The sequence below is a fragment of the Xiphophorus couchianus genome, chromosome 22, assembly GCF_001444195.1.
Source record: "Xiphophorus couchianus chromosome 22, X_couchianus-1.0, whole genome shotgun sequence".
In the NCBI taxonomy this organism is placed as follows: domain Eukaryota; kingdom Metazoa; phylum Chordata; class Actinopteri; order Cyprinodontiformes; family Poeciliidae; genus Xiphophorus; species Xiphophorus couchianus.
The window spans coordinates 4735864-4757694 of NC_040249.1; the positions used below are offsets into that span (position 1 = coordinate 4735864).

The 21831-nt window shown below is 41.1% G+C and overlaps 1 protein-coding gene across 10 annotated transcripts in view; it reads right to left on the reverse strand.

Moving 5' to 3' along the window:
* Positions 1-1967: 1967 nt before the first annotated feature.
* The window catches only part of ccdc88ab (coiled-coil domain containing 88Ab), a 62666-nt gene continuing 42802 nt past the window's right edge, over positions 1968-21831 (reverse strand). The window contains exons 18-39 of one of the 10 annotated variants that reach the window (XM_028007157.1): positions 21518-21700; positions 21163-21441; positions 20860-20984; positions 20474-20612; positions 20089-20265; positions 19816-19977; positions 18068-18345; positions 17815-17958; positions 17042-17228; positions 16800-16945; positions 16476-16568; positions 16115-16317; positions 15930-15977; positions 11903-11980; positions 10132-10362; positions 9451-9504; positions 8593-8676; positions 7644-7730; positions 6993-7270; positions 5838-6174; positions 4028-4119; positions 1968-2990 (exon numbers count right to left, since the gene is read on the reverse strand). In XM_028007157.1, coding sequence (XP_027862958.1) covers positions 4064-4119; positions 5838-6174; positions 6993-7270; positions 7644-7730; positions 8593-8676; positions 9451-9504; positions 10132-10362; positions 11903-11980; positions 15930-15977; positions 16115-16317; positions 16476-16568; positions 16800-16945; positions 17042-17228; positions 17815-17958; positions 18068-18345; positions 19816-19977; positions 20089-20265; positions 20474-20612; positions 20860-20984; positions 21163-21441; positions 21518-21700 — 3369 coding nt within the window. In that variant the 3' untranslated portion in view covers positions 1968-2990; positions 4028-4063. Of the gene's footprint in view, positions 6175-6992; positions 7271-7643; positions 7731-8592; positions 8677-9450; positions 9505-10131; positions 10363-11902; positions 11981-15929; positions 15978-16114; positions 16318-16475; positions 16569-16799; positions 16946-17041; positions 17229-17814; positions 17959-18067; positions 18346-19815; positions 19978-20088; positions 20266-20473; positions 20613-20859; positions 20985-21162; positions 21442-21517; positions 21701-21831 lie in introns of all 10 variants that reach the window. The other 9 variants (XM_028007155.1, XM_028007156.1, XM_028007154.1 and 6 more) reach the window with 9 other exon arrangements.

Here is a 21831-nt window from a genome sequence, read left to right on the forward strand (position 1 = left end):
TTTTGGGGCACATGTAAGATTACTACTACAAACTAAATTAGCAAGTTTATCCCTTAATCTTTAATTACACAGATGATTTACTGTGATTTTTATTTTTATTTTTTAAAACCCTTTGAGTTTTCCTCTACTGATTTCATGTAAGTAGGGGAGGGAAAATAAGAAAGTATCTAAAATACAAAAAGATTATATAATGTCAAAGTACAAAAATCAAATGGAAAGCTTGATTTTTACAGTACCCTTGTAAGTTTCCCTGCCTAACTCCAGAAACCAACTGGATATGGCAAGATGGTGAAAGTGCACCTGACAATTCCAGGGTTTTAATATATAAACTGTCAGACCTTTACAAGGTTCACCAGTATGTAACTCTAACATGCACATGCACAAATCCATCCACTGTAGCCAAACATGAAGGGTATGCGAAAGAAAGCGACGCACACCCGAGAATTTTAAAGGTCTTACTTTCCATTTTTAAAACGTCAAAATTCAAACTGGTTCAAATACTTTGGCAAATGCTGAACATGCGTTCTTCAAAACTAAAGTGAAATGTAGGAATACATGCTACAAACATCTTGGAGGGGTAGAGTAAAAAGAAAAAAAATCTGAACACTATATATGCAGTTTTACAAATGGAACAAATATGCATGTACGTCTACTTTCTGGTAATTGTTCACTCTTGACTTGATAAAGAAATGGAAATTTATTTGCATCCGCCAGGTTATGAAATGGTTGTCTGAGCTATATATATATATATATAAATGTGTTATTCCACATAAAAAATGCATTAAAGATTAGCTGAAGCCTTAGCTTGATTGTGCTCCTTTTAAAGTTAATATATTGCATTGTGACTTTACAAACAGAAGGGGCTTCATGTGTCTAAATTCAAATGGATGCTGGATTTTTTTTTTTTTTGCATGACTAAACAAATAAAATCCCACAACAACAAAAAAAATGGTTTCTCATTGATTTGACTTGAGAAATAAAGTAACCAAAAGATAACATTCCTGTATTGTCGGTCTTCCCAGCATGCAGGTCTGATCTGGGGGAACTATACGTACACTGATGTACGGATCTAGAATCCTACAAATTATCTAACCTGGACCTTTTAAGAATTCAGGTTTCATTGTTCACCAAACAAAACATTTTTTTTTTTATCTATAAACATGATCTGAGTCTAAGGCTCTTTTTTTTTTTCCCTTTTTCCCATTTTCCCATCCTGGTTATCCAGAGAGGTTGATCAAACCCTGGTCCTCCAGAAAGGATATCGATGGTGTCTTAATGTTTCCACACAGCTGAATCAGATAATTAGGTCATTAGCAAGACTCTGTAGAAGCTCAGACATTTGATTCAAGCAGTGGACCAGGGGCACATGCTCAAGTTTTAGAATACCTACCCTCAAGGACTAGCAAGGCCATTGCCATTCACTGCTCCATCTGTTTTTTCTCCCATTGAGCTAGAATTCTCCGGCTGAAACTCAACTGGGCCAGTCAGCGAACAGAAGACGATGTGAATGATTATTCTAATGTCCATTTTTATAACTGCAAACCGCCTGTAGTTTTAGCAGTGGCAGAGGAGGAATAAAGACGTTGAGCCCTTGTTGGCCACGCGTTCAAACACTGAATTAACATTAACAGCCACTTTGTTCGGGTCGGCACTTCTCTCTTTGCAGTAGGGGATGGTTGTTTAAATTCCTGATAGGCTTCATAGCAACGAATTGGCCAAACTTTATCGATTAGGTAAAATGTAAAACTTCAGAGTCCACGCCACCTTAATTTTCTCAATTAAGTCAAGGGTCCAGAGCCTCTGTGCGCAGAAAAGCAAGGGACAACGGGCTGGGGTTTTTACCAGGCTACTCGAGGACTGGAATTGGACATCCACGTTTAAGACGTCCGTCTGCTGAACTCGGGAGATAATTAGACTAAATCCTTCCTAAAGACCACCGTGCTGAAACAAGGAGACGTACACAGTAGTAGTCTTCAAGATTTTTAATTACACCAAATGGAGACATGTAAAAGTGGAAAAGGAGAAAACATCAGGTCTCATTGTCACCATAATGTTCAACACAACAGAAACGTGGACGTGTTCTGCAGGCAGCAGGTGGGTCACCTACTCCAGTCAGACGCAAAGGGAGCCTTTCCAGAAGTTTACACTCAACGCTGTTTAGTCTTAGTGATATCTGTACATCAGAGCAGGAGAGGAACTATTAATGACTACCATGTGGTTAACTGTATGATGGAGGAGGATTTTAGTGGAGATAAACAGTGTATCGGGTCATAAACATTGTCTCCTAGGCAACCTGGAGACTAGGCAATCTCCATCTCTCCCTTTCAAACCAAGCCACCAAAACCTTCATGGTTTTATGTCCCACTGCATCTGGCTTCTAAACCTTTGGACCCCATCCTCTTCCTTGGTTAGATAAAGAAAGTGGAATGATTGATTGCTCCATGCAGATTGTGATTCTTCAGTGTAAAACAGAAGCTGAAACAGTTTTTTTATTTTTTTGTTTTTGTGCTGACATGCTTCATGTTTTTAAAGAGTGTCCTCCTGTTTAAAGTATGTAGTTGTGGCTTCAGGCAGAAGACGATCCATCTGGTGTTAAAGATACGAAGAACATCTGGGAAAAGGAATCCTCAAGTCTGGGTTGAGATTGCCTTTTTGGCTGTTGTGTGAACATTGGCACTTAAATCATTTCACAGAGACTAACTAGTGCGCATCAAAGATCTGCCACATTGAAGAAAAGTGGCAAACTGTCGCAGCAGTCTTTAAGGGGGTGGAGGGGAAACGTCATTGTGATATTTTGCAGTATTTCACTGTTGCTTCCTTGATTCAAGGAAAAGAAAAACAGAGAAGGAAGCCACTTTTCTCCACTAAAGTGTCCTGGATCTCCTAAAAAAAAAGCTGAATCTGGGACATACAATCTTTTCTCACTGTAGATGGCTGCAGAAGATTAGCTCTACAAAGCTTCAGACACACAACTCCAAGGCCACCTTTCTCTGAGTCGCACGCAAGCAAAGAGAAGTGCAAACAATTGGAAGAGAAAGACAAGTTACAAGAAAACAGAGCAAAAGTACAGTTAGAGAAAAAAAGTTTCACTGTACCAGTAAACATAACAGAGCCCCATAGTGGACAAGGTGAATTTTTCTTTTTGTTTTTGGCGTTCCCATGCAATAACTTTTGCGTTACCTCACTATAATGTTTTTAGTAGTCAGTTCATGCAGCATCTTGAATACCGAAATTCTTCTCCTGCAATTTAATGTTTTTCCATGTAGAAGTTCTATGCTCATATCTCCTTTGTGAGTTATCCGACATGTTTATATCTTTGTCTTTTGGGTGAACACAGGTCAAACATGGGCTTTCCATTCCTACTGTAAAACATCAACATAACAGAAACTTTCTGTAAGAGAAAAGAAAGAAGAAAAGAAATGCATTCAAACTATTTGAATTTGTTATTGAGGTGACTATATAAAATAGGCTAGGGTGCACTTGCAAATTTATTACAAGGGGACGCAATACTTTTGTGAGGTAACGCAAAAAAAAAAAAAAAAGAAGAAAATTCCCCCCATGCTCCCCTAGGGGGCTCTGTTAAACATGAATTCAACAAGGAGGGGAAGAGAAGCAGCAGCTAGCCCGGGGCTACATGCAGACAGGGAAGGAGCAAAGCCATGCAGCAGCCTGATAAAGAGCCAGAAGTCACATCATTTATACACCAACACAAGACACAGCATGATGGAGGGAGACTGCGTTGTTTCCAAGAGCTTCACTTGGTGAGTAAAGACAACAGGCAGCGTAGTGAAAAATGGACCATATGCCAAAGTAGGCTGGGTCCAATAAAAACCCCTGAGCAAGGCGTCTGGCACCGCAGGAACAGTGAGGGGAAGAGCGGAAGGTGGGAGGGCGCTTTCAGGGAAGCGGGGGGCGGAGGGGGGGCAAGTGCACAGCATGATGGGAGACATCTGTTACACAACCACGTTGTAGGCGTTCCCATGGAGACAAAACTGACCCAACCATTTTTCATCCAGCGCTCACTCACCACGCGCTCGCAGCATGGTAGCGGACGGGCGAGGGCTCAGCAGCTTTGCTGCGGCTTCCCGCTCCTGCTTTTAGACTTTCTGCCCTCCACATCTGTAGGATAAAGGCAATGTTTATGTCACATCTGCAAAAACAAGCCACTTTTCATCAACTTCATCATATGCATATATAGTGTCCGTTCAGATAAATATATTTAAGAGTAAAATAGCAACTACAAAAGCAGAAATAAATAAAACTCTAAATGCAAACGGTTTTAATCAGTTTGGCACGATGAGCAATGTTTGTCTTTCGATTATAAATTACTAACTTTGTACAAAACGTGGCCGAGTCTAGAGCACTAATATGATCCTTTCTGGAGTGTGGTGCATTAAGAGCAATAAAAGGAAAAAGAAAAATCAAAAATGAAATGATGCATGCTTCGTTGACAAAATAATCAAAAACTCGTTAACCTCCATTACCCATCTTGTATTTTAACAGCTGCCATAATCAGTCGAAATCTGAAAGGTAATTTTCACCAAGGTAATACTACGATCCACTCCCTTCACTGTCAACTTTCACTTGTCCCTTTAATGACACCCAGAGATCATTTTGAGAAAGAAGATGCATCATTTTGTCACCAGCCCCAGAGATTAGTTGGAGCCCACCACACCACCAATCCAGTAAAGCCTCCAGTTCAGATATAAGTACACATGAAATTGAAAAACAAAACAAAAAGCATTAAATGCACAAAAACAGTGCACACGTCAACAAAAAGAAATTAAATTTAAAATCCATTATGATTCCCAACATCAAAATTGCCGTTTTAACTCGGGCTGATAGAACAAAGCCATGCAGTTTAGTGAACAACGCAAACCGTGGAAAACACTCTGATAGTAAATCATACCACAAGGTGGGAGGCGAGTCTATCATGTGACAAAGCTGCTTCAGTGTCACAGGGACAGTTACTTGTGACAGCAAGAGGTTCTGCTGGCTTTAACGGATCTTTGAGAAATGAACAGGCCTTTTGTCATAGCCACCTAAAAATAAAACTAAAGAGCAAAACCATTTTCACCACTTTGATGAGAAAACACAATAACGGTTTTTTGGACGGAGGAGAGTTCAGAGTCCCAACCAAATAATAATAGTATAAAAAAAAAAAAAGGTAAAGCATTCAGCACCGTGACAAACAGAAAATGACCTTAATGCACCAAATAATTAGAATAAAAAAAATAGTGCTTTGACATGCAGGAAAGGAAGATTAGTTCATCCAATGATTTCATTCTCCAGCTCTAGAAGAAGTTTTGATCGTCTGGTGAGAAACCTTCGGGTGACTCACACACAGCCGTACTCGTACCACAGAGACTGGCTCTCCTCTGGGCTCAGAGTCTGCCCTGACTCAGTAACACTACTTGGATCAATACCATCATCATACGCCGTCAGGCGGGCTGACTGGCTGTGTGGGCTCTGGTTCGGCCCAGGGCGAGGCTGGGCCGGGGGGCCGCTGATGTTGCTGACTAGGGTGGGGTTCAGGGACAGGAAGGGGAGATTTTCTGCTGACTCGCTAAAGATGGAGTCCATGAACACTGACTCTGCGGTGAAGGAGGGGCCGAGGAAAGACTCGAGGCTGTCGAGGTCGGGGTCCTCTGAGCTGTGGCAGGGTAGGCTGACTGATTTGGGCATGGGGGAGGCGATGTTGGGGTGGTACTCACTGGGTGTCGGCTGCGAGCGTACTCCAGCCTTTGGGGAGGGGGTGTGAGGGGAGGCGTCAACAGACACGGGCTGCCGGTGGTCTTTGGACAGTAGGTCATGGATGCTGGTGCGCCTGGTGGTACCTTCGGCTGTCGAGATGACGCTGCTGGCCCGGGGCAGTGTGGAGGAGGAGGAGGCAGAGTCCAGGCGCTCAGAGACGGACGTGGCTTTCCCCTGGGAGGAGAGGCTGGAGCGGAGAGGGGCGGAGCCTTTGACGCGCGTGCTCTCGGCTTTCCGCAGGCTCGGCCGGCCGGGCTGTCCCGAGGACCTCAGAGCCCGGTCGGCGCTGGTCGGCGCCGCTCTCCCACTGCTGGAGCGTAAAATGCCCCGCGCCTTGGTGGAGGCGCGATCTTTCTGAGCGTGCTCAGAAGAAGTGGAGAGGCGAGGGGAATCCACCGTGAGGTTCTCCTGACTGCCAGACTACAGAGGATGGAAAAATAAAAAAGTAATCAGGACCAGGTCGTTCAAAACCTCTGAAAGTCCTTTGTTTTGAAGTGCTTTGAAGTGATTATTCATGATGAATTGTATTAACTCATGATTAACTGATTAATCGATTATTGAAATAATCGTCAACTAATTTAGTAAATTGATGAATTGTTTACTGGAGTATACACTATTTGATGGGAGAGAAAAAACATTCAGAGGATTAATTAAATCAAAACTGAACAAATAAAATGTAGACATTTAGCATTTATAATAAAAAAAACATCTTAGACTGTAAATGTGCTTAGCCACATCTCCTCAAATTACGAGCATTCATCTTTTAAATACTCTTCAGAATAAGAGTTGTGCTCTTTTCTCAGAACTATGTCAGCCCAACAATGAAATCGATGCAAACTGTCAACACCAGTCAACACCTGAGTTAGTAATTTGAACTTTATAAAGTTTATTGTATTCAGAATAAAAGCCCTAATATTTTATAGGCTAGATTATTGCAAAAGTGGGTTCCAGCATCATTCTGTTGACCTTTGAAAATGACGCTCAGACACATGGTGCTTTTTCATGCGTTAGTTAATACAAAAATAGTTTCCCAATAGGCTTTAAAGCCCAAAGCTGATTTAAGTAGGTCCAAAACTAGAAACGTAAACAGCATTATTTTGGATCATAAACCTAAAAACAAACGAGGTTCTATGGCTTCAGCTTCTGAATTCATTCTGCAGCATTCTCCTATAATGTGATGCGATTGGGGGAAAAAAGAAAAAAGAAAAGTGCAACATAATCACATTCCGAGCCCTCACCTCTGCAGGATCAATACCCTCATCTAGGAACTGCTGCAGGGACAGAACCTCGCTGGGGGAGCCCATCTTCCTGATTTGTGCCTGAGCGGAGACGGCGGCAGTGCCGGACGGCTCCAGGGACCTGCGCAGCTGCAGGGGGCTCTGGTGGGAGGAGCGCAAGGAGGCGGGCTGCTGGACGGGGCTGCTGCCACTACTGGACCACACCTCCTGGTCCAGGCTCAAGCTGAACTCCCCGCTGCTCTCACTCTGAGGCCTGCTAAGACTGCCATTCAGTGTGCCTGTGGGAGGGGATTGAGTTGAGAAAGAGGGCAGAGATTATGCCTTGATCCCAATGAGGTTTTCAGAAACAAGCAGCTTCAATATTAACACATTGTTCCTTTAAAAAGCATCAGTTTTTTAAAAACGGTTTCCAACCCGTAGAGGAAAACTACAACCTTTAAATTAGGAAAGGTCAGCATCATCCGATCACATTTCATATTGTTCGAAATAAACAAAGACTAGGGTAGCACATAACGGTGCCTCCTAGCAATTAATTGCCAGTCAGTCAATGAGATGAATTACTGTAGATTGACTCATTAATCATTAACTTGCATCCCTACTGAAGACGTTAGTGGAGAGGACTAGAGCTGAAGGGAAGATGGAAGAGCGTACCTTTGCCCTCCAGAGGAGAGGTGAGGTGTGAGTTATTGTTACTATTGCTACTTGTCCTGTTGCTATGGAGGCTGGAGGGTCTGGAGGCTGGGTAGAGGAGGAGAGGGAAGGTGAACACACATTCACAGTTAGGATTTACAGAGGCTTACATGTATCCACCAACGTGCACTGACACAGGGGGTAACACGTGGGAGCACGTCAACAGTCCGACAGAGCGTCACCTGCTGGGGCGGCAGATGGCTCGTGCCAGGCTGAGGGACAGGAAGAGTGGCTCAGTGCCAGACTACAGCACCAATATGTCCATCTAAGAAGACAAAGAGACCACTGACGGAGACGGAAGGAACACCTAAATGTAAAGACCACTCCACTGGAGATGAAAGGGGGATGTTAACGATGTCAGTGAGAGCTTGTTAGTCAAAACGAGAAGCAGATGAAAAAGAATTCAAAGGAACACAAGTTGAGAACATTTTTATCTTGTGCTCTCCTGTTCCCAGGGCGGTTAGTTTGAAAAGGAAGTGCAGGTGAAATCATCTCAGACTGTAGCTGCGCTTCCATTACAAATGTGCGCAAAAACTTTGTCGATATTCCGCCAATGTCAAAAAAAGACAATTTTTCAATTGGAGCGTTCCCATTAAATACGAAAACACAATTGAGATCACACATGAATACGTTTGTTCATGCGACAGGTCATTGAAAAACAAGACTTATCGTGCCATCATCCTACCGCTCCCCTTTTTTTTGACATTGGTCTGTTTCCATTAAGCGAATTTATTTTCGTAATTTCAATTTGCGAAATTATATGGTCAATGGAAACGCAGCTTGAGTTTCATGATACAAGTGACACCAAATTAGAGGCAAATTCAACACTTATAATCAACACAGGTGTTATTTGTAGAAAACCTTCACTGTGGCCCAAAGTGATACTCTCTGCACAGTAAACGGCACTTACTACAGATTCTACAGGGCACTTTGCACATAGCCTTCAGCTCAACAGGATGACACAAAGCGAGAGCACCGCTAGACCCCTTCCGGCCTAATAAAACACATGCACACACACACATAATGCAACACAGTCACACGGTGGAATCTGAAATGTTTAATGGACATCAAACTTGTTAATATATAATAATGCTTGGAAACAAAACAGAGGTAGCCAAAAGTATTGCTCCATAAATCAATAGATACCTCAGACATGAACCTGATGCATTAGAACTAATGCGTGGAGGATGAGTAAGACCGGATGTCCATTTCCTTAATGCCATTATAAGAATGCAGTGGGAAATGGGTCTTAAAAGATTGCATTTTATTTTGCAAATGCATTATGGGAACTCATCTTAAAGTAATCGGCAGTGCAATAGTGTAATGCAAAACAAATTTAAGAACATGGCAAAGTTAGGTTCAAAGTAGATACTGTATTTTTGTCAACACAAAAAGAAAAAAAAGTTGATTTTGAGCTAAATACATTGAAAAACGAAACGGGACAACTACTAATAACCACATGTTTTAGCTAGTTTAATTCCGAGTTATGTGCAACAACATATTTGAGCAGCAAAGGCTTGAGTAATCTCTGTCAGGCTTTTGGACAACATCCAAAAGCCTGAATTACACAGTTTTACTTTACCCTGACCCAGAGCTCTCAACTAAAATTAAATCAGAAGATCAGGCTTAATAAAAGCAACATCAGGGAGTTTAGCAGAGGAAATGACTTTCTTTTTTTCTGGATCTGCTCAGTTTTCTGACAGCCACTAGCCACACTTGTTATTGACCCATCTGATTGGCCATTATCCAGTTTTCATGTGGATATTACCTTGACTCTTAGGGTCATCTAAGGAACCAGCAACATCCTCACATGAGACATTGTCTGTGGAGACAAAGTTAAACATTTTGACATTCAGTGAATGTTTAAAAAAAGAAGGCAGAGGAAGAACGAAGGGCTGTAGGAACCTATTTGAAATGAATTAACTTGCTGTGTCATGTCAAGAGAGTGAGACGTAAAGCAGATAACAGGAAAACTAAATGGAAAATAGCAAAGTTGCTCTACTTTTGGGAGCTTGGAAGCTTCCGTTACTAAACATGCTGCACTACATTCTAGTAAATAAATGTGGACTGCTGTTTTAGTAAGCTGGACTCACTGACAGCTAATACAAGATACTAAGGGTTGCTTGAAATGGTAGCACCCAAAGATTTATTTTCTTTAAATAGTAAATTCATTCTTTACAACAACTAGCCTCTTACATAAGGCAGCGTGATGCCATTTATGTTCCCAATAGAAATAATTAATGATTGCTCACCACAGAAAAGCAACAAAAATAATCTGAACGCTGGTTTTATATCTTTTACATTATAGTTCTTAAAGAGAAACTGAAATGTGCCAAATCCATATTTTTACGGTAAAAACTTAAAGTCTACAAATTGGATATCAGAAACAATATTCTTAATGTTGCATCAATAAAAATAAATTAAAAAAACTTTTATTTTGGTTTCTCACCTTTGACCTGAAGCTGGAGTTTAGCCCGCCTCGCAGACGGCAGTGTTAGTGCAGCGCAGTCGATGGCGTTGGTGGACAGGGCCAGCTCCTTCATGCGCTGTCCGCTGCGCCTGCTGCTGCCCGTCATGCTGCCGTCTCCTCCTTCAGGTCGGTCCAGATTCTCCGTGCTGCCCGCCCACTGTGACCCGGAAACACCGGCCACTGCCATCGTCTGCAGCAAGTCGTTCATGGCTGAGTGGACGGACAAAAAGAGGATGTCACAAAAAGTAACTTGCAGTAATTGAATGTTTACAGCCATTTTCTTTGATATAAAATGATTTAGAAAATCAATTTGTGTTTATATCTATTTAAAAAATGCCCGATTTCCCCCAAATATGGTCCTAAATAACTCAAGACATATTATCCAATTATAAATGGGGATTGAAATATGTCACCAATTGTCGGTGGTAAAATGCAAATTGTTGTCTTTTAGTTTTTATTTAGAATATTTAACCTCAAGTTTTTGAGAGATTAGAACTGCGTCCTTAAATATTGGTTTTGAGACATTTTCCCCCCACAACGGCTTTTAATGTAGCTTAATATTTTCAGAGCAACACTTAGATTTGTAAATCCAGCCAAAAATCCTGCCATTTTCTGAGACCCATTTCTTACACTTGGAAGCAGGTTTATTCATATCAAACAGCATTATGACCTTAGAGCACAAAAACAATTCTTCAAGAGGCACATGCCGGTGTGTACAGCCATTTTACAATCAACCAAAGTGCATAAAGAGGGGCAGCAGCACAAATCAATCATTTTAAATGTTTATCTTGTAGACGTCTTTATGCACTTTGCTTTATTGAGCCATGTTATGAGATGGCAGAAAGGCATGAAGACATGCAGAGCTGTTCGGAGCTGCAAGCAGCACTCGGCAGATCCGAGTCGGGCGAGTCCATGTCAGCAGAATAAGATCTGAAATGCAGCACGCTGACAGAATGAGAGAGTGAGACGCAGAGTGAGACAGAGAGAGAGAACAAAGGGCTCCATTTCAAGTCCTCCATGGTGAGTGCGAGTGTTGGTCGAGCAGTCGGTGATTCATGCCGCAAAGATTGGAGGAAGACACAGCACAGGCACATGAAAGGCAAACCCACAGTCTTCCCCCACTATCTCACCTGAACAGGCAATCCCTCCACACAAACACACACAACGCAAACACCCACAGCCTTTCATTCAGGAGGCGCAAAATGAAAATACAGAGCACAACAAAGCTGCCCGACAAGTGTGACCAAACTGAAGGCTTTTGTCTCAAAATGTAGAATGTGTCAAAAGAAACACATCTACATAAGGAGAAAACCCGGAATGTTTGAGGTTGTTTAGTTTTTTTTCTATTTAAGAAGCTAAGACATTTATCTGCAAACAGTGAGAACAAAGTGAAACAAAGGGCTTAAAATACTTTACAGGAGAAAGTGGAGGCATTCAGCAGAGAAAGTGATGAGAACTTGGGTTACAAGGAAAGAGTTGGGGACAATAGATCACTGATGTAATCAGGTGTAGTAAGGGGGATTACCCAGCCTGTATAATGAAGGTTTAGCTTACCAAGTCTTATGCAGACATCTTAAACATACAATAGAACCAGACAAGCTATGGCATACATCTATAATAACAAACAGAAGTGCCATAGTGTCACTGCCCCGCTCTCATCACCTTGACATCAGTGACCACGCCCTCTGTTTCTCCTAAAGTGCTAAGAGATACTGGAAAGGCTAAGGTGGCGGCTAAACGGAGGTCTTACACATCGAGCGTCGGTAGATGGCCTTGTCTTTGTCTTTGTCCTTGGATCTGTTCCTCATGAAAGGCAACCTCTTTATAGCTGTCCAAGCACAGCCAGAGGCAGGCAGACAGTCAGTCAGACAGACAGGGAAGGGACGGCGACAGAACAAACCCAGTGAGGTGGAGGAGAGGAAAATAAAGAAAATAGGAGGGCAAAACAGATGGATGTTGTTAACGTTGGCACAACCGGAGCCAGGGGAAGACATGAACTGAGAACTTAGCCTCAGCTAGGCAACATCAGGCATAACATCTAAAGCTGGATCAACCGGAACCAAAATCAGATTGTCCACTACACTGATATACATCACTGGGCTGGACGTCACATGACAAAGTGTGCAACACATGAGAGCCATTGCTCTGTCTGAAAGAGGGACACAATATTTGTTATTAATTGTCAACACTACCACAACTGTATAATAAAGTCCAATGGCATCACATTTTGAGGATCAGGAAAAGGTTTTAATTTAAAGTGGGAAATGGGTCAGTTCTGCTAGCTTGACTGACCACACTAACGCATATGTGCTCTGCAGTTCGATGCATTTTGGTTCAGTTAATACTAAGATAAGGTGACCCACACACCTAGTCTGACAGATCTTCTGTAGAGCAGATGATTAAAAAGCTAATTAACCACAGCTAGTGTTCAGTCAATCACTTATGATTGATTGACTGCAAAATGATTGCAAAATAAACATGAAGCCTGAAAAGCTGTAATAGACTGAATGTTCTGTTCTTTGTGTAGGAAATGTTTGTGTGTTTTTTGGTATCCACTCCTGACACCCTTGAACGTAATCTCTGCTCTGTGGGCTAGTGGAGCTGTTGTCAGTTGGTTTCCAAGGCAACGAGTCTGCGTGTGGGTGTGTGTGTGTGGAGCAAAGTCGACTCGGAGAGCGAGAGAAAAGAATACGAGTGGCTTTTGGTTGTTTTTCGGCTTTATTTTTACCTTTCAATAAACAACAAAATCTGGACCAATTGTCTCGGCGTGGTGGTATTAATAACCAGTCATCAAATAGGATGAAATATTTCACAAAGTATAGAAGCCAGAGTTTGCTAAATTATAACAAACTATGGTTCCTACTGTGGCAATTATGTAAAATGTAATTATCCGATAAAAAAAAGAGAAATTTGCTTAGTCCTTTTTTGCAGCTTGACAGAACTGACAGAAATCAAAATGTGTATTTTCAAAACTTTAATTTAAGCCGTATTAGAAATTGGATAAGAAATAAAGATGCTACAACCCTTTTTGTGACACATTTGTGCTCATCCTGCATTGAAACACAGTGGTTTTGTGGACATGACTATGAATAGTAATGGCGCCTGCAGATGTGGAGCTGGTTCAGTTAACACTAATTTAAGGTTAGCATTAGCGGCTAATAAGTGCTGTCCAATCCAGTGATGTATATTGATGATCCAGTATCAGGTTTTTCAGTCTAAGCTAAAAAGCTGTCCCATACTAAAGTATGGGCAATGTAAAGAATATTAAAAAAATCTAAAACTGGAAAAGTTTTGTTCGGAAAATAAACATCAACAGATCACATCAAGTCTTTTTCTTTGTATTTTAAATTCACAGTAGTTTAGAGGGCAGGCTTGTATAAATCTTACAAACAATAAAACAAAAATATAAACATGGTATTCAAATACACATTCACACAAGTCGCAGCATTCTCACATTGACGATCCAAACCTCTAAACACTACTACCTTACAAACTCTCTGCAAGACATTACAATTTTTCAACACGACTGTCGACACAGAACCACATCTAGACGAGACGAAGGAAATGATGAGTATTAAAGGGTGCAATAAAGAGAGCTTCCAGAATTTCTAGAGTGTTCCTAAAAATATCCCAGACATAGAAGAAAACCGCTTGGACATTTTCCAAAACGACCAGGCCTCCTAGCAAGCTGTGCTCTTAACCGGACCGGGTTTAAAACATTACATACATACAGGTAAAACTCAATAGATTACCATATATTCACTATCAACCTAATTTGTTTCAGCAATTCATATCAAAATGTCAAAACTCATTTGTTACGTATGAAGTGGCATAATTCAAGTGTTGATTTCTGTTGATGTTGATATTTACAGTTAATGAAAAGAAGTAGCAACTTTTTTCTCTTTAGCTCAGGTTAGGCATTCTGTTTCTGTTTCTGGCATTCTCTGTAGTTCAGAAGAAGCTTAGCAGAAAAAATGAGACCGCTGAAATCTTAAATATGATAATGTGCTTAGTCACACAATATATTCAAGGTTGTAGATATCACTGTTGATACCCTGTTTTCTTTTAACAGCAGGTTTTCCTTCCACTCAACTTCCAATTACATACAAAACTCTGCGGCTGAACTGTCAAGTAAGTCGTCTTCTCTTTGATTGTGTTGGCCACATCATAACTTTTCCATATCAGAAATCCTTTTGTTTTGAGCGATATTTAAACTTACTATTGTGAAACAGAATTTGGGGTTTTCTTTATTCGTCAAAATCAGCTGAAATTAAAACAATTTGGTGGACATAAGGAGTTTCATTTTTGAACTGAATCACTGAAATTCATTTTCCCAGTATCTAGTTTATTTACATGCAACTTTACTCTTAACTACTAAACTTAAACAGAAATCTTCAAGGTCATAGATCTACTCCTGTGTCAACAGACAAGAAGACCCCAACCCTTTTCTAAGCTGTGGTAACCTCTTGTAGAGACCAAGTGAGAGAAACCATTTCTTGCACCCTTTAATAGTTTTAATGCTATGATAGAGCGTGATCCTCTCCCTCTTTACAGGTGAACTGCACGTATCAGAAGGTTAACATACTAGCAGCTTAACTCTTGCTTGGATTTTTAGAGATGTTGAAAGAAGTAGACCAAGGTTGTATTATGGTGCAACTGGCTTCCAGCGTTTGAAGAACATGAGGTACACTTAATTCTGCTTAAAATGGTGGCAACCTGAAAAACTCTACCAGAATGAACAGTCGAGCAACAAAGATACGTTCAAGTGAAATTAAGGAAAACCCGATTTTAGTCACAATGTATAAAATTAATGCAGAGTTTTACATCACAATAGTTGTACTTAAGTATTTTATTAGAGTAACTACTATGAATTTACACTATTGTGAGTTTGAGTGTAATGCTCAATTTCCTTCAAATTATTGGGCTCTTTTGTTTGTCCAAAGTTCACTTAGTCACAGTAGTAAAAACAGATATACCAACACCTATTGTAGTTAGTTGAACATCAGTAATTAGATACCTCAGAATAAATCGTTGGCACTATTAAATCAATGCAGAATATCTCTGAAAGATAAATGATTTACAATTTAGCTTTAATTCAAACATTCATAAAGTAGGTTCCTAAAGATTTAAGACTATGCTTGAATGTTTTTTTCTTCCTGCAACTGTGAAAAATGTTACAGGTTTTATACCAAACTTTGAACACAGTGCCTTTTACTTAAATACTTTCTCTTGATAGAGACTTAAATATTTTTTTTCTGTGGGGAAAAAGATCCAGACATATTTGCCTAAAAACCTTTAAGCCAAAGGAAAAAAAGAAGTCTGCCTCCTAATCTTTATTAACATTATTGCTATTTTCAGCATACTAGCTGTAGCTTACAGCTTGTTTGAGAATAAACGATATGAATTCTCCTAAAGGAGAAAAACAATTTGTTGATAAGTGTGCAGCCAGCTGCAAAATCATCGTCCTATGAGGTGGAATACGAACTGATTAAGAAATATTAGACATAGTTGCAAAATAGATTTCATGACATCTCCCTTTATTTAATTTTGGTTACCATCAAAATAAGATTCAACAAATCCAGTGCACCTCATGTTGCTCCAAACATGAACGGCATCTGATTTCTTTAGGTCAGAAGTGTCAGAGTCAACCTTGTCCTGCTGCACAGCTCAACTGTAACCTCTATGAGTGACACAGACAATGGACTCACAAGGACATGCCCCGAGAGACATGAGAGCCAAGTCATTAGCCCCGCCCACCCTCCCTATCCACGGCATACCATTGGACGAACCCTGACTTTGGGCATGGGAATGCTGCCCTCTCCTTCCTTCGCAGAGAAATAAAGAAGCAAAGGAGCGGTTAGGGAATAAAAGACTCAGCGATACTGTACAAACCCACTTGAAACCCGGGCGTTCCTGTCCGTACATTATTAATCAAGAAAGTGTGCGTTTCTTTTGCACTCACTCATGCTCCTCTTTTGTGTGAGCGCGTCATCCAACGAGTTGGACCCAGAGCCGATGGAGGAGCTGTCCTGGCTGTCTGGAACAAAAGTGAAAACGCTTTCCCCCAGCTCCGAACGAGAGGGGGTCAGCGTGAGAGAACGCATCCTCTCCCGGCTCCTTGGCTTGATCAGCTTCTTCATCTTCAGAGTGATCCAGTTGCCACGCCTTTGACGAGAAGTCACAGAGGTGAAATAAAGACAGCAACAGGAAACCATAAGTATGTGGCAGATCATAAGTTACGACACAACATAACATTTTCTTTACAGAATAAATATTTTTTTATACATCAGGACTCATGTGACCACATGACGTTGCTTTTTTACCTGCGTGGAGGCGAAGGATCAAAGAATTTATACTGGTCCATTATTTTCTCCTCGAGTTTTTCCTTCTGTCTCCTCAACTCGTTTAGCTTGTCTCTAAAGATCATACAAAGAACAAAAAAAACAGTGAACTTACAAAGCAAACATCTTACAAGATTACAGGATTACTACCATTCTAGTCACTATTTACAAAATAAGTGATTTCTTATTTAGGGGTGAGATGGAAATGTGACAAAATGTGAAAAATTCAAGGGGCACGGATGCCTTAGCAAGGCATTGTATCCAACAAACACTCCAAAGACTAAACAAATGTATCTTTTGTTTTACATGTATTGTCTTTGCTCTACATGGAACAGGTCCTTGCTCTCCATCGTCTGCTCCAGAAGTGTGCGGTTCTGCAGCATCAGGGTCTGGATCTGGTCCAAGAGGTGACGGTTCTCCTCCTCCAAGTTGCCTTTCAGCTGGCTCAACAACTAATTCACACGAAAAGGGAAGACTGGCTTAAAACGAAATCGTTAAAGAGATTTATCCAAAAACATTCAATAAAAATACACTTGAAGTCTCATTACCTCACACTGGTTGGTGAGTTTAGTGGAGGTGATGTCCAGCTGCTGGTATTGCTCCTTGAGTTTGGAGAACTCGGCTTCTAGCTTGGTCTGCTCCAGCTTTGCACTGTTCAGTTGGCTCTTTATGTTCTTATGGTCCACCTGCAGACTCTCGTTGTCCTTCATCAGCAGGCGATAGACTGTGTTCAGCCTGGAAAGACAGCACAGACTCTTTGGTGGAAATATGTATGTCAGTCACTCTGAAAACATTCATGTTCCCACTCATTTTCTATTTCAAAATGTCAAACCTTTCCAGACTAAACAGTCCAGAATCCTCCAAATATTTCATGCATTTTGAGCTATTATATTTCCCAATCATGAATCAACAGCAAAGAATTTGAATTCTGATTTCTGTGCGGGTTGATTTGGTTGAAGGCCTTTGCCTTCAATGCATTCACAAGTACAGATTTAAATACATGAATATACTACGTATAAATTTATAGTTTATTTGCCCCATTTTCAGCAGTTGGACCAGGAATATCAACCTGAACCAGGAATGAAACAGTCGACCTTTAAATTTTAGACTACCTGCATCTGTAAGTAAAATTAGAAAACAAATTCATCAATTAGATGGACCAACAATCTGATGTGGAAAACAAAAATAAACCGTTCACATACAGATGATCGAAAAAGATAAATTTTGTAGCAGTTTTCAATTTCACCTTTAACTGAAAAAAAGACTTAAAACTGAAAGATTTTTCATATGCCAGTTTATTTTATAGCATTAAAAGCCTGACCTGTCGTTTTCCTCTTTGAGCAGTTTGCACTGGTCAGCTGTGGCTTGGTGGCTCTGATTCTCCTGTGCCATCTTGTCCTGTTGCTCCTTCAGGTTTTTCTCCAACTCCTCCAGCTCACCCTTTCTCTGCAGGAGCTGCTTGTACCTGAATAGAAGGAAAGAAAAATACAACTTAGAGACGACAATCTTTTTAAAAGTTCCTCAAACAAATGGCAGAATTGATTGAATATTGCTATAGTTTGACAGAAGCTCACCTGTCCTCCAAGTCTCTGTGCTGTTGCTCCAGGCTCTTGTGAGAGGTCTTCAGGCCGCCGTGTTTCCCAATCAGAGCTTCGTACTCTGCCGCCTGTCGCTCGTGGAGCGCCGCCAGCTTCTCGTGATCCCGGAGCAGCAGCTCGTAGGTCGCCCTCAGCTCCTCCTTCTCTCTCAGCGCTCCCTCCCGTTCTCCCTCCACGCTGCTCTGCTGGCTCTGCAGCTGGGCATTCTGGGCCATGAGGGCCGCGCTTTGAGAGCTCAGGGTGGAGTTCTCCACCTACAGGACAGAGGTGGAGGAGCAGCACCATCACTTGAAACATATGATTTGTGGTATACTTCAAGTGAAGATGAAATATTCAGAGCCCAGATCTCTGCAAACCAAACATCAAAACCTAAGGAAGAAGTTATTGGAGTTTTAGCCTGTAGGGGGCACCGTGTCTGTATGGGATAACCTCCAGCTTGGGAGAGGAAATAAAAAAACGGAAGCACGTTTCTTTATCAGTTTATGAGTTCCCTTTGTTGGCCACAGTGGTTTACCAGCCCAACATCCTTCTACAGTAATCACCGAAGACAATATTTACACTGACAAACAGACTGGGTTCAGGTAAAACAGCAGCAGCAGCTGCCAACATGGAGCGTGCCGTTATATATACAACTCGCAGCAACCTACTTGAACATTTTCCAGATGCAGTAAGCAGCTACAGTGTGTCCCTGCCACACATAAGAGGAGTTTGAAAAGCTGCCAAACAGTGAGAGCAAACGTAAATCCACAGCAGGGAGCAAAGCTGATTGGCTGGACAACTGCACAACCCCAGAAGACGGGACGAGATATCTGTTATTTTTGACATGCGGTCCTGAACAGGCACCACAGCACTACTATAATGTAACCAGTATTATAGTACTGGTTACATTAATGATAACCAAGTTATTCTGAAACTAGTGAAATGTTCACAAAAACATTTTAAACTAAAGTCCCATTCACAACATTAATTGATTTGCATTTTGCTACAAAGTATTTCAACTGTGTAGCATACTAGATTGTGTTCAACTGGATTTTCCTTTAAAAAACTGATGTAATTCACATGATCTTCAGTGGAAGGCAAAATAAATGTTGACAATTTAGACTTCTAATAACCATAAAGACAGAGCTTTTGTTGCTAGTGTTCCTCTTTAATTCCCGATATTAACAGAAAACAACACTTGGGATGTTATTTTTGCTATAAATATCTATGCAACGGTCTGAAACAGCAGTGTGTGGGTCTGAATCATCCACACATACACCACTGACACAGAGCTCACCAAGCTCCTGCCATTGTCAGGATTCTGGTAGCGTTGACACCCAAACATGTTTCCACTTAGTTACACCAGGAGGTTTTGTTTTCATATCCAATTGGTCACAATCGCATTATCACATGGAAAAACTGAATTCATCACAGAAAGAGATCCATTAAAATTGAAACATTATATACATGCCTGCCCTCAGAAGACGAAGGGTGTTGATAGTGAAAAGGTTGCAAAACTATTAGAGGACTTTGAACTTCATGAGTTCAAATCATTGTAATGCACAAGTAGAAATAAAACATAAAAGTCTTTATTAAGCTGCTCTTATAAGGGAAAAGAGCCAGTATATGACTTAAATGCAAATACTTTTAAAAATTCTGTTCCTCAAAATACATAAGGAATATAGACTAACCACTATTTAATGTTGGGTTATTTCTGGTTTTCCCTGTTTGTATGATGGGTTTACCTGCAGTTTGGCATTTTGCGTCTGCAGAGTGGTGTTGTTCTCCTGTAAGGAGGCGGTCTGCCTCTGCACCGCTACAATCTGCGCCTGCAGGTTGGAGCTCTGAGTTTCCAGTTGTTTGAGTTGGCTTCTCAGAGCCACCTTCTCAGCCTGCAGCGTAGCATTCTGAGGGGAAAAGCACGCAAATATCATAATGAATAATACAGAAATTTGGAACCGAAATAGGGGAGAAAAAGAAAAACACACCTGAGAAATCTAAGATTCATTTAAACTTACGTTTCTCTCCACTTCAATTAGTCTGTCTTTGACTTTCAGCAGCTCCCTGGTGGCTTCATGGCTCTCCTTTTCCCATTTATTGACAGTCTGGGAGTTTTCCACTCCTTTTGGGGGAGAGCTGTGCACCATCCTTTCCTCCTCCTCTCTCTGGCGAAGCGCCTCATAGTTTTTCTTTACCTGAGGTGAATCAAGTAAACCATCCAGCTAAATACCTAAATAGTGTTAATAGCTGCTGCAGGAGAACATTTTAAGATGTTTTGAACTTTAAATTTCAAGGTTTTGTTTTTGTAGTACACTTATTTTGCAGTTTAGCTTCAAGTCTGCAAAGAACAACTATTATTTATATTATATTTATTATAGAAGCAAGGATTTCAATTTTGCTTACCGTTTTTAGCTCCTGCCGAAGTTGCTGGTTGAGGTTGGAGGATTCCTGTAATCGCGCCTCTAAAGCAGCGATTTTCTCCTCTTTGATCTCCAAAGATGATTTCAGAGTTGACTCCAGTTTGGTTTCAAGCAGCTTAAACCTTGGAAGAAATAAAGGTTTAAGTAGTTGCGCGTTAAATGCATAAATGTATTACGACAATGTGGAGGAAAAAAAAGGTCAATTATCGTCTCATTAAGGAGGGGATGATTCTGGCTTGGAAAAAATAGAGAAAAGCATCCGTTCCAGTAAAATGGGTCATTATTCTGATTGATATAAAGTAGTTTAATTTAGAACCAGCCTTCAAAGATTTTAGAAGGCTCCATCACAGATCAGCAATCATTGTTCACCTGTCATCGGAGTTCTCATCGTGCAGGAGTCTCTCTTTGTTCAGTCCAATTTTCTCCAATTCATGAGTAAGTTTCTCAAGGTCATTATTCATCTGCTGCGTCCGCAGTTTCTCACTCACAAGCTCCTACACGCACACAAAGTAATACATGTTGAGCATCTTCTAATATAACCCCACATTCACTTAACATTTATATAAAAACAACATTAAATGACTTTGAAGTAGAGTAGATCAGTAAAGCTTTAATTTTATCTGCTGAATCTTAACACATGCATAAAAAAAAATTTAAAAAAACTCTGCTTACCTCTCTTAGTGTCATCAGCGTCTTCTTATCTATACTGCCCTGTTTGACCAGCTCCTTGTTCTCTTTCTCCAGGTCCTTGACTCTCGTACATGAGTCCCTGAAGAAGATCATCTCCTTGCCCATGGTGCGGTTCTCCTTCTCCAAGGCGGCAATCCGTTGGTTGTCGTCATCCAGCTTGGAGTCGCGGATCTCGGCCTGCTGCCTCAGCCGCTTGTTCTCCTTCTCCAGAAGCTTCTTATCTTTCTCCAGCTGGGAGCTTTCCAGTTCCAGAGTTTTGTTCTGTAAGTGAGACAGGATGCAATAAAGTAAAGATGCATGCTAACTGCGGAACATTAGCGTAGCGACTACGGCTTACCTCCTGCTCCAGCTGCTCCAGCCGTTTACTCGAGATCTTCAGTTCCTCCAGGTTACGCTGAAGGGTTTGATTCTCAGTCTCTACCTCTTGCAATTCTGCCTCCAGCTGCTGGATCTTCTTGCTGCTGTTCTCCAAAGCCTTCTGAAGCCGCTGGTTCTCTGTGTCCAGACCTTGGTAGCTCACCTGGGAAACAAATGTGTAGGAAAACTTGAACATTGCAACCATTTTTGAACTGTTGTGTTGAAGAAAGCAATTTGCTGAAAGAACAACATATTCAGAGCAGTGAGTAAGCCAAAACTGTACTAAAATACATA